This window comes from Nanorana parkeri, unplaced genomic scaffold, assembly GCF_000935625.1.
Source record: "Nanorana parkeri isolate BGI_ZX_2015 unplaced genomic scaffold, ASM93562v1 scaffold1752, whole genome shotgun sequence".
Taxonomy (NCBI): Eukaryota; Metazoa; Chordata; class Amphibia; order Anura; family Dicroglossidae; genus Nanorana; species Nanorana parkeri.
Window position 1 is genome coordinate 211,600 of NW_017308020.1, and position 13,584 is coordinate 225,183.

Here is a 13,584-nt window from a genome sequence, read left to right on the forward strand (position 1 = left end):
GGGTCGGGGGCTGGTGGGTGCTTAGGACCGTGATCAGCAGAGAGTAAATTAGGGACACAGAATGCCAAAGAGGACCCATGTGAGAATTTGAGATTTCAAAGCCTGTTGAACTGTGAACAAGGCAGGAGCATGTAGAGAAAAAAGGTGCAACTGCAACACAGTCCAGAATTGTGATTGGAAGGGGCCCTCCAAATATGTCAAATTGCATATTGATGACCAGTACATGTTCTCGCAGAAATGTGAAGCCCGCTACTTACCTCCTGACTGAAGGATTGTAAAAGGCTGTTTCAAGTAGCCTTGAAAGAGTCAAGAAAAAAAAATTCTCTTAACGTTTACTTGGCCTGTAGGGTTAAAAACTAAACCAAAAAATCAGCATAGAATTGCCCAAGCCAATGTATTGAAGCAGAAGTAAAAAATGACAAGGGGACGTGATCAAAGGCCTTCCCCTGCATCTGTTGTCAGCAGGAGGCAGGAAGAGTAAGCATAAAAGGACCAGATTCAGGTACCTTATACAGGTGAATAATGGAGGGAATATGTGGGAGTAATAGTGCCAGGATTTTGGTGAAAAGCTTTAGGTCTACGTTCAAGCAGTTTATTTTTTTTTTACCCGGCCATTAACATATCTAACAAAACACTCAACGTACATTTAACAGACCGAAAGGGTGTAAGTTCATTTCTAGGGTTTACATATAAGGGAACAGAATAAAGAGGTAAAAGGTCTATAGCACCCATTAAAGCTACAGTAAAATGTATAAAAAAGGTTTATAAAAACAGCTTGCCCCCTCGCTAACCATTTCTTACCTCCTACTTTAAGTTCTTGCAAGTTTCCATTGTATTGTGAGCAGTGGAAGAAGAGTCTGGCCTGACGTTCTGAACATTGAATAAATCCATAGGATGTAAGCAATTTTTCAATTATGCCAGTTTCCCGCAAAGCTGAAGTACCATTTGGGTACCCATTATGTCCATTGTTGTGGAGAAGATTTGGGTCAAAGCTCATCTAGTTTAAAAAGATAAATATAGTTATACATATTTGTCTACAGTATTTAAGGGTTAAAAGAAAATCCCAAACGGCAAACCCCTATTCTAAAACAGCACAACAACAGCTCACAAAAAAAAGGCACAATACCAGCTTGTAACAAAAGCAAAAACGTGAAATTATGATTTGCAAAAGCATATTGCGGAAATAAGTGGTAAACACAAAAAGCAATGTTCGAAAAGAAATAAGGGGGTGAAAAGTGTAAGAGTGACTAGTAAATATACAAGGAACAGCGTCAAGATCTCTGCTTTGAGTAAGGCAATACAAGGTTTTTACCCCCGAACTGATTATTGGCATTCTAATTTTCTATTTTGAAGGAAACCCAACCGGTTTTGCCCAAATCCATATTCTAAAAGTCAGGATCTACATAGAAGCCAAGACAAGCCGGACAGGAGTTTCTGGTCTTCATAAAAGAAATGCAAAAAGATTACATACCAACTACATCAGACAACCCAGGACTAATTAAAACTACAAAACATGATTTGTCTTCTCGGTAAAAACGGTTTCTCTGAGTACAACACAGGACACAGAGTTTAATCTTGAATGGATGCATTATGAAGCCACCTTCAGGTGATTAGCAACTTGCAAAACCAATGCAGTTAGGTCTCTGTGTAACCCCTCCCACTTTCAGCCTGCCTCAGTTTAGTCAAAAGCAGTACAAAGGCAGAAGCCAGAGTGTAGGGTCCTGTGTAGCACTCCAAGAAACTGACCTAACAGTTAAGATAAAACCCTATTTTCTTCATCAAAAAACACAGGAAGTGAAATCCTAAACAGATGAGACGTCCATAATCAGTCTCAAAACAGCTAACAGAACCATGAACACAACAACCCCAACAGGTATCTCAATTCACCTGAATATTTTAGCATGCAAAGCTAGAATCTTGGCAGAGGCCTGAACGATCACATGGTAAAATTTAGTAAAAGTTATGAACAGAGGACCAAATGTCCGGCAGATTCGGGAAACCGACGCCTGACGCTGGTAAGCCACACTACCCTTTACACAGGTTGATATGCTGCTTCCAAGGGTGGCACCAATAAAGGGATGCCACCCTAAGACAGGAAGCGTGTTACTGGCAGGATGACTAGGTGAAAAAAAGGAAAAACTAAATAAAAAAAATACCAGTACAAAAATCACATGGTATGGGAAGTCACATGTTGCCCAGATCTCCTTGCATGGGGGAAAGGGGATGTGAAGCTGGAGAGGGCAGTTTACACTAAACTTTGATCATTCCCCATTAAACATCCGGGTTATTTCAAAGCAAGTTAGTCATGCAACACTGCCCATCACTAAATCCTGATGAGTACCAAAATTGGAAACCTTTCCACTGCATGGCAAAAGATTAAAAAAACACACACACAAGAATAAGCTTAGTGTGTTATGAACAATCCATGCACACATTTACCAACTCGGCAAAGTCATGCTGTGTGCTTATACATGACCTGACTTACAGATCTTTGGTACAAAGGGGTCCTCTTCTGCTTTTTAGACCCACATGAATTGGATGTATGAGTAACAGGGATTGCAGCAGATGGGGTGAGGGGTTCTGATGACAGAGTATAGATTTTCTCCATCACATAGAGCTGTGATAAACAGTCACATATGTATATGAGAAGACGGCACCATTTTAATGCTACCCTACTCAAAGTGTTTATACACTATAACCCGCTACACCAACTAAAACGTGACAATACTTTAACCACCTCCCGTCCGCAGCCGTTGGTAGACGGCCGGACGGGAGTCTTGTAGGGAGCCTGCGGCCATTCCCACAATCTTCCCAAATGCTAGTTCTAGGTCAGTCAAAAGGCAATTGACCTGGACTAGCCTGCAGCACACAAGTCTAGGAATGACTGCTTCTATCCGAGCCTACTCACATTGCTTCATGGCAGACATATTAAAAAGAACTATGGGGTCAGTGTTTTTCCCCATAGTTCTCCTTAGGGTAACGGGAGGACACAAACTAGCGTCCTCCCGTTACCCTAAGCTCAGTATACCGCGAGCTGTAGCTCGCGGTATACTGAGACGCCGCAGCGGATCCCGACTTAGATGACGGGATCCGCCCAGCTGCGTGAGTGACAGCTGGCTCTGCCTATCTAGAGGCAGAGCCAGCTATACCCGCCCCTCCCCCATCCGTTCCGCCAGTCAGCGCTGGCAGATCGGAGCGGGGAATCCAGCCCCTACCCCTGTCACGGCAGAGAGCCGTGACAGGATAGAGAGGTGAGCGAACCCGGTATCTGTTCGCTTACCTCCCGATCTACTGAGCCGACCTGTGACAGTCTCATTGTCACAGGTCGGCTAGAACTATGAGGTGAGTGAAAAGCACTCACCTCATAGTTCTCCTTTAAGAAAAGTATAGTTACATTTACTTGTTACAGACCGCTTCGCTAACAACAACAAAAGGTGTTCCATCCTGCCAGATGAACACTTAAAAGGCCAATTTATAGGAGACAGTCATTGCAGCGCTTAGAGGAGGGGTCAAGAAACAGGTTTCCTCTTCCAGACTTTTTTCTTCTCCCATTTCCTACATGACAATGGTCACCAGGACAAAAAGGGAGGATGCCTCTACCCCAACAGGGGCAGCAATAAAAGTTTTGTCTATACATATATTTTAAAACAGCTACAAATCCATTTTAGATTATAATCTGAATAAGACTGTACAATGCCACAATGTAGGGCAAGGGCCTACATAAACATTGAATCCATTTGATATCCAATCAGGTAGGTCCTTGTCTGACAAATTAATGTAAATCCAAAAGGACATTGTACAATCAAGCTTTAACACTTTAGGCAACAATGACTATTACAGTAGTAAAAACAGTAATTTGTTTACATCTTTGAATATGACTGTAGAGAATAAAAATGTACATAGTCCTCAGTTTTCTTGTCCTCTGTGTTCTGGTAAACAGGGTTCTAGGTGGTGGAAATCAAACCCATGTATGTATGTATGTATGTATGTATGTATGTATGTATGTATGTATGTATGTATGTATGTATGTATGTATGTATGTATGTATGTATGTATGTATGTATGTATGTATTACTGCCATAAATATGCATAAAAATAGAGAGTAATAATTTGTCTGTGTAAAGTTTCTTCAGCTGCAGCATAGCTAGACAGCAAGACATTTTCTGCAGTCAACATATTCTACGATGGTATAAAAACTGTAAAGATAAATGTTAAAAACGATTCCTATGTTTTTAATCTCCTGCCGTCCGCACGTTGAAAAAACGGACGGCGAACTCGCATGTGTTGGTTGCCGTCCCCAGACGGGCAGGAAAAACCCGTCTGTTCTGCACAGCCGTTAACGGCTGTTTCACACACAACCGATCGCCCGTCCCCCTCACGTGCCGCCGCCCCCCCCTCCTGACCCCCTCACCTTCAATCCCGGGATCCGCTAGCCCATCTGTGGCCCGGGAGGGCGTCAGGAGGTAAGATGGGAGGGGAAGCAGCATCTTCCTGCTTGCTGATCTCCCTCCGTACTGTGAATGTGGAAGTGATGTGTATTACATCACTTCCGCAATCACCTGTCAGTCATCTGGCTGCTATAGCCAGAGAAAAGAAACTGATGAAGCAGATCTCTGCGTCATCAGCTTCTTTTGGGGTCCCCAGGTGACATTAGGGGTCCAAGACCCCTGTCACCATAAAGAGGACCTGTCAGTGTGCCTTTGCTATTATATAGGGGGATAGAGATCTCTATATAGAGATATATATCCCCCCGTTTACGCACATATAAAACGTAAATGTCAGCGCGCGAAAACGACAATTGCGCTACACATGTTACATATAGCCACAAACGTCACAGTGAGAGCAATCATTTTAGCGTCATCACTGATAACACTAAACTGATGAGCGGTAAAAGCTTTTAAAGCGTCGCCTATGGCCAATTTTGGGTAATGTATGAGGTTTCGCGCGTGCGGGCTTGACATGTTTGGGGTCTTTTTACCCGACGTGACACCATCTCTTATATTTTAACAAAAAAATTGGGTAATAATAAATGTTTCATAATTTAATATAGTGGAAACTTTAATTCTGTAATTTTTCCTTAATATAGTAAAAAACAAAAACCCCAGTGGTGATTAAATACCACCAAAAGAAAGCTCTACCTGTCCCCCCAAAAAAAGTATAACATTCAATTTCAGTACAGCGTTACATGACGGAATAAATGTCAGTCAAAGTACCGCAGCGCTGAATACTGAAAAATGGCCTGGATGGGAAGGGGGGGTTTATCACCGCGGACTTCAAGCGGTTAACATGCATCCATCTTATCAAAGCAGAGATTCTCTGATACCACACACCTACACTGTTTTTAGTGTTTTAAGAATCTTACTAGGTTTACAAAGTTCATGGTTGTGTTTCTTGATGTGCAGTGTTTAGTAGTTTTTCCTGTAACTACTTGTTTTAGGTTTTTTCGAAGTATAGCAAAAAAAAAAAAAGGCAGAACTTCACACCTAGGTAACATTTTTGTGCACTTCTTGCACGCTTTTACATGCATAAATCAGATCACATGTTTTTGTGATCAGATTATAACTCATTGATGTGAATGAGCAAACAAGCTTAACCCCTTCATGACTGAGCTTGTTTTTAGTTTGTTCGTAAATGACTGACAACGCAAAAAAACACGTTAAGCATTTGCATAGAAATTAATTGGATTTTTGGGGGCCATTTTTGGAGCAGAAAAAGCACTACAAAACACTGTAAACCAGGCCTTAAGCGGGAGCGGGTGGGGTTGGGGTGCTAGTGACAACTGTAAAAGTTGTGGATTCCCATGCCCAGCAAAAGGGTGAACCACCCCAGCACAGACAATTAAAACCAGACAGGTTCTAAGCCTTCTCTGCGCTGTTCTGTCTAGAGGTAGACATTTTAAAATATTACCAAGGGATACAACAAATTCTCATACTGCCTTCTATGAATCAGGCCATGTAGACTTATAGCCCTAGCAATCACAAACAGTTGGGATTGCTAGAGGTCTTATTTTGTAATGAGCAGTTGGGAGTGCTAGAAGTATTTTGAACATTCAGCAAGCACTACCTTTCCTCCAAAAGGAAAAAAACACTCCCTGCACTCCACATACAGTACTAAGAAAAAAAAAAAAAAGACAGCCAGTCGCAACACTACAGCAGTCTAGAGCAGAACAAGCACCATCTGCCCCTAAAAAAATCCACCTATGTACAGCCACAAATACTTCATTCATTTGTTTAATTCTCTACCAGATAGCGATTACACAATACAGCACACTATCACCAAAACTGCACGGTAAACAGGTGGAATGGATAAACAGTATATACACAATAGAAACAAGAACATTTTGAGGGAAAGTAGGGTTAAAATTAGACTGCACTATATTCTAACGGAAAACCACAAAATTCTGCTATTAAAAAGTTTAAGAGTGAATAATGGCATTTCAAAGAAACTGAAACATGCAAATTACTAATGGAGGAAAAAATAAAAAATAAAAATACTTAAAAAAAAAGAACCTAGATTGCAAGTTTGATATATGCAATGCAAAATAAATGAAATACTAATGCGATGGGAATGAAAAAAACAAAAACCTTTAGTTACCGTATGTCACTGTGGCATGTACCACAGTTTCCATGGGCTAAAGTGAGGGATAGATTATTAAACTAATACCGTGAAATAACTTACTGATCGGCCATAAGGTGATAAAGTCAGTCCGACAGGAGATGCATTGCCCAGGTTGGCACTAACGTATGCAGTAGGGGGAGAAGACGGCATGGAAAATTCAACAAATTCTTTCCAGGTGCTTGCCATATTCCTATTCCTGATTCAACTTAATTTTATAATGCTGCATATAACAAAATCAAACAAGACAACCTGATCAATTCACATGCAGCTGTAAATGAGAAAAGCTCGCAAGATGGAAGCTCTAGGGCAGTGGTGGCGAACCTTGGCACTCCAGCTGTTTTGGAACTACAAGTCCCATGAGCCATTGCAAGGCTCCGACAGCCACAGTCATAACTCCCAGAGGCAGATGCATGTTGGGATTTGTAGTTTTGGCACAGCTGGAGTGCCAAGGTTTGCCACCACTGCTCTAGGGTATGTAAACAGGTTAGGGATCAGGACTATGGACAATGAAATGCCAATTTATTTAACTCACTGTTATGAAGGGACACAGGATGGAAGATGGGCAGCAACACAGGAAAGACAAGAATACAAAGAGTCACAACTCCTACAAAAGCACTATACTCCAGCAAAATGAAAACAAAATTCAAGCAATACATATCCAAGCACACATACACCGCATCTTACAAAAAAAAAAAAAAAAACTCACTCCACACAAGTTATCGTACCATTCAAAAAGCATGTTTAACATGCGCAGTAGACAAGACAACTAGACAGCAGTCCAAAACGATTGGTCTGTAAAATTAGTGCTGCACAAAGCTTTGATATGCATATTACAACTGTGTTCCATCAAAAATACTGCTACATACAAAGCTTGATCCCTAAAACAAAAAAGTCTCAGTTGTACGAAGATGTCCTGCATAAGAAAAAGTTAGTGAACCATGCATTTGTTCTTTAACTATTTCCATTTCATATTGTTTTCCACACCCTCTTTTACTAGAAGAGTTACTTGTATATTTGTCCAAAACATTATCTATACAAGACTGATTATACTCTGTCCTGCTACCCGTTTCTCCTAAAGATGGCCATTTACTGGTAGAATCCCTGTGAATCATATGAAATTCTAACAAAGGCCAGAATTGACTTCTTGAAGGAGCCAGGTCAAAAATTGATAGACAAACAGTGAATACAGCCAATCATCTGAAGTTGCAGGACAGACTGCAGCTGTTCAGCATTGATGGAGGAATGAGTCAGATTTCTTTAGTTTGGGCTGCACGAAATTAATGTATGTCAAGCTTAACTATTCTCTGGTCCATCACTGCAACCACAGCATGCCTCTTAGGCATCGGACACTCTTTTAAAGTGTTGAATGCCTACGCCATGTGCTGGTTCCTTCCTCTGACCCTTTGCATTAATCCATGCCTTAATAGTAACAGGGGCAGGGGTGAATGGGAGAGGGACAAAAGAAAACCGCACACAGTGGGGGGATACAGGAATCCAACACTGACAGAAGTGGAGGAATTCCCAAAAGAAGCTTTCCAAGGCCACATTGCTGGAACTAAGGAGAGGAAGAAGAAATAGAATGCTGGAAATGAGGTTAATCTGTCCTCAACTGCAGGGAGCTTCAAGACTAACATTTAGAAACCCAATAAAAAAGTCTACCTAAAGATTTTGTGGCACAGGCCAAGTAAAGCCCTTTAGCAGCTCAAGTTGTATTCTATGTGCTCCTAAAGATTCTAAGCAGGGATCATGAGCACATTGTTATGTTTGGTCAAAATGGAGTATGGCAGAACAGCCAAGGAAAAAATCCAGTGGTCATTAGCAGTAAAAGTAAACAGATGTTCAGCAAGCACATTGCAGCAATGCCATATTTTAGTTGTGAAAATAGTATTGAGTGACCAGCTTTATAGATCCAGATCTGGCCAAAGGATTGAATCAGGATTTTTTTTTCTTCAATTAGAGAGGTCAGAACACTATCAACAGTTACCATCCAACGCAGTACAGTAATGCTATAAAGCAGACACCAAAGATATTAGAGAATAGTGGAAAGATTCGGTCCCAGAGGCGTCTGCACATAGCTGCAGCAGTCTCAATCCTCTTGTTACAGTCAAATCCCTAGCCATTCTAACAGGCAAACCTCAGAGTGCCCTTTCCTGCCTCCTACCATTTCTATTGGCCATTGAAGCAGCCTATCATTGTAGTAAATCAATGGAATGTGGGCGTTACACGTACCCGATACAAGCTCCAACACGACTTTATGCTTGATGTGTCCAAGCTTTGACCATCACTTAACAGCCCAGCATGGGAAGCTGCCGAGGTACATGCAGGCTCTATAAAGCAGTTTTTTTTTTGGTTTTTTTAAGAGGGGGGAGGGATCTTTCAGAGTACTGACAACTAACCCATTTACATTATCAAATGTTTTTAAGTGTCACTTGACTGTAAAAACACAGGATCAGATAAACAGTAAGGCACACCTAACAAAACTCGCTTTGAATCACCTTCTGCTGACTGTCTACTGCGCACTTGTCTTTTGTAAAATGAAAAAAATTGTATTCCACAATGCAAAAAGAAAAAAAAAAAACACCACTCTTTAAAGAATGAATTGAATCCATTAGAAAAATCTTAATATAGATTGAGGCAGATGGCTATAAAGATATGGGAAGCAGAGTGGTAATTGGTAGGCATTTTCTTACCTGAAATTAAAAATCATAACCTCTCCTCTACAAGTTTGCAGCCAAATAGCACAGTAACAAAAAGCATAGCAGTCACAACTACCGTATTAATTCAAATCCTACCACCTACAAATACTTTTAGTGATATTCCAGAGTGTCCCAAAACATGGGCCACTCCACCCAAGAATGTTTTCCTCTAGGTCTGGTCAGAGCTTTTTGTCTACACCTGACAAGATTCCATTGACAGGAATAGATTCGAGTGATGATACGATAAAAGGGAACTAAAAAGCACAAGGCATGAAATAAGGTTTATGGGCTTGAAGTATGGGAGACAGCCTTCAGTTCAAAAAGCTATATTGATGCACACAATTATGGCCTTTTAAGTTTTAGGCCATAAAAGAAAAACTTCAAGTGAAAGCTGCCAATTATATTTTTGCTTGTATAAAAAAGGAAATTATGCTTTTTGTGAGCCCAAGAGAGAATTGTTACCAGGCAGTAATTGCTAAACTGCCAGCCTGATTTTTCAGTGAGTGATGATTGGCCAAGTAGGCAACCGAAAGATCTGTGCTACAGCCAGAAGCTTTTCTGGAGGAAGCAAGCAAGGGCAACAAGTTTTTAATGCTACAGATTTACTGGGCCACATCATAAAATCATCTTACCAAAGTATTCGATTTTAAAACTTCCAAACTGTTACTTTACAGGTCTGCATCTGAAATACTGCATTCAGTTTTGTGGTTCCCATCTGCAACTTCCCATGCATCTGCCATTCAGTGACCAAAACTTTTTTATCACTGTATTTGACTTTCAGAAAACAAAAACCACATGAAGAAAAAAAAAAGAAAAAAAGGACTGAAAACAAATAATTTCTCAAAGGCCCTCCTGATTTACTACAGAGATAGTACCAATTCAAAAGCATTTTGCAACACTACATTTCAACTTTTACAATCCAAAGAAAGGTTAGGATAAATAAGCTAAAGTTATTAGGTATGCAACCAAGTTGTGAGCTTGCAATGAAGTCTGGGTACAGTTATTAAGACTTAAAACCCACCTTCTTGAAATACCAGGTATTGCACTTTCAGTAGTATTTACCAATTCTTGCGGCCAGCAGATGCTTCAAAAAGGTTGTCAGTTGCTAGTATTTAAAAAGAGACAGTGAGAAAATGATCTATCGAGCTAAGAAAGACAACTCCCGCTGCACAATGCAAAAGCAGAGTACAGCGCTGAGAATAAAACAAAGACTAATAGCAGCGTTGGGAAGTGCTCTTGTGTAGCTGTTAGGTAGGCACAAACTTCTTGTTTCAGATCAAGCGTTGTGTCTTCAGCGCAAGTTCTTTGGTGTTATTAGTTACGATTGTGGCAGATGTTCCTTGACTGATCTGAACTTGAAGCAGCGGTTTCAGGTGGTAGTTTCTGTTCTGTTACACTTCATACTACAAAAAGAAAAGAGATACATAATGTCATTTAAAAAAAAAAAAAAATTACAGCAGAACAAATTATAAAAACTGCTGAAATCACAATATTTTTTCCTCCATGCATAAATAACATATTGCCATAGTTGAAGGCTAAGCTTCTAACACCGACAGTACAGGAAAAAAAAAAAAAGAATGTTGTCTGGGGAAGGAGGAGGGTGGCCCCTTATACACCTTGCAGTGCAATAGCGACACCCAGGGGTGTGGAAGTCCTATCGCCCGACAGCCGGTACATGCAGTTTCGGGCACATTTTTTTTTTGTACATTTAGCCCTGCTCCGGACAAGCAGAGCTAAATGTACAGCGTGGAGCCGCCGCTAGTTTTTATACAAGTGATCTAATAAGATCACTTTAATCAATTGAGCAGCGGCGATCGTGTCCGGGCTCCCCCACCCCCGCGGTTTTCAGGGTCACCCGCTCCTCTGTCCATTCTTCTTCTGTTCTGTGTGATCACTGAGACCGAAGCGCTGTAATCACAGCGTCACCTATCTCAGCTGTCGGAAACTGCACAGAACATCTGTTCTGTGTTGGAGGGCAGGTTCCATAAAGAGAACCTGTCACCTCCAAACTATCACATAGGGGCTGATGTGATAGGAATAAAATGAAGTGGGGGGGGTACAAAATACTACATAAAAATAAGTGATAAAGTAAAAAATTTAAACCAACCCCGCATGCAAATAAACGCACATCTAGGACATTGTGTGCGTTGAGTGCTGCTGCCATTTCACTGTTGGCCATATTGTGGTAGCCAAGCAGCCGAACTCTCTAAAAAGGTGCCCATACACGTTACGATTATCGGACGAAACTTTTCGTCCAATGATCGAACCGTCGTACGATTTTCGTACGACGGCCCCATCCTGCCCCGATTATCGAAAGGTTCAATCAGCGGTAGTTAAAAAAAACACCTGGACGACTTGCGGTAATTGACCACAATTATTTTCATTTGCGGTTGTGCAGTGTTAATCGTACGACATTTGACGGACGGAAACGCCACCAACCATGTGAACATCGTACGATCGACCAAAGTTTTCAAACATGCTTGACCGTCAAAAGTCATACGATTGTACAGTACTATCGGTCGGGCACTCTATTCACACGTTACGATTGTCGTACAAAAAGTCGATCGCATACGATTATCGTAAGGTGTATGGGCACCTTTTCACTAACAATGTGCATTAAAGGGTAAGTTCACTGACCCAGGTAATATGGGAAAATGTAGCCCAATCAAATCTGGCCCGGTGTCTCCCAAACCCCCCAACTCATCACTGCATGAGGCCGCAGCTAATGTGACAGTATTGACAGCCACGGCTGCACTTCACCGACTGAGGCAAGTCCTTCCAGCATATGAGAAAAGCAAACTTGGCTCAGTCTCTAGTGCAACGTTGGCTGCCAATACAGTCACATTAAATGCTACATTTTCATGCAGTGCCAACTTTACCCAATCATAGTCCCAACATTTAAGTTTCCATCTTCCCATCAGCAATAGCTATAACAGCATGTTGGGGAAAACCCCATGCCCAAATGCTTGTCCCTCTTCTCGATCTGAAATTTGTCAGCTCCCAGACCATGACTTGTCCACATTGTGAAATACAAGCACAGCTACCACAATGCAAGCAAGCCACAGAGTATGGAGGGGCGATGGAGTCCCTTTAGCCAACGGGATTTTTGTTATACTAACCCCCCAGCCACAACCTCCTCTACTCCAATTAAAATAATAATAGTTTTACATGGGACCAGTCAACACTTGTTTTCTGTTATATATGGTTTAAAGTTGTTCTACTGGTAAAGTAATAGTATGTTCTATATTTTAATTGTTAACCACTTGAAGTCCGCAGTGTTAAACCCCCTTCCTGTCCAGGCCATTTTTCAGTATTCAGGCTGCAGTACTTTGACTGGCATTTATTCCGTCACGCAACGCTGTACTGAAATGAATTTACCACCATTTTTTGGGGACAGATTGAGCTTTCTTTTGGTGGTATTTAACCCTGGGGTTTTTCTTTCTATAGTAAAAAAAAAAAAAAAAAAAAAACTGTTTTCCCCTATATTAAATTATAAAAAACATTTACCATTACCCAATTTTGTGGTAAAATATAAAAGACAGGGTCACGTCAGGTAAAAAGACACCAAAACTGTCAAGCCTTAAAAAAACTACAATACTAAAAATTGGCCATAGGCGACGCTTTAAAAGCTTTTACCGCTCAGTTTAGTGTTATCAGTGATTGTTGGCCCTAGAAGTATCTCTCTCTCGTTCTCACAGACGTTCGCGGCGATATGTAATACGTGTAGCGCAATTGTTGTTTCCGTGCGCTGGCGCATCTGACACATTTACATTTATATGTGTGTAAACTTATTATGTGACTTATTTTTTTATTTTGTTTTACATTTAATGTTATTGCCATCACATTGGGGGATATGATAGCACAGGCTGACAGGTCCTCTTTATGGAGACATTAGGGGTCCCCAAAAGAAGCTGATGAAGCAGATCTGCTTCATCAGCTTCTTCTCTCTGGCTATAGCAGCCAGAGGACTGACGGGTGAATGCGGAGGTGATGTAATACACATCACTTCTGCATTCACAGTACGGAGGGAGATCAGCAAGGAAGATGCTGGTCTCCTTCCCATCTTCCTCCTGACACCCTAACGAGCCGGTCCCGGGCCACAGATGGGGCAGCGGATCCCGGTATTGAAGGTGAGGGAGCAGGGGGGCAGCAGTGGCACTCGGGGAGGGGGGCACACAGCCAGCACATACAAGCGATCGGCAGGCTATAGAGCCGCCGATCACTTGTATGTGAAACAGCCGGTAATGGCTGTGCACAACGGATGGGTTTT

General features: G+C 41.5%; 1 protein-coding gene across 1 annotated transcript in view; it reads right to left on the reverse strand.

The window, feature by feature from the left end:
- The window catches only part of CSDE1 (cold shock domain containing E1), a 65,160-nt gene that overhangs the window by 43,106 nt on the left and 8,470 nt on the right, over positions 1 to 13,584 (reverse strand). The window contains exons 2-4 of the mRNA XM_018571422.1: positions 10,336 to 10,717; positions 6,679 to 6,838; positions 802 to 997 (exon numbers count right to left, since the gene is read on the reverse strand). Coding sequence (XP_018426924.1) covers positions 802 to 997; positions 6,679 to 6,804 — 322 coding nt within the window. The 5' untranslated portion in view covers positions 6,805 to 6,838; positions 10,336 to 10,717. The remainder of the gene's footprint in view (positions 1 to 801; positions 998 to 6,678; positions 6,839 to 10,335; positions 10,718 to 13,584) is intronic.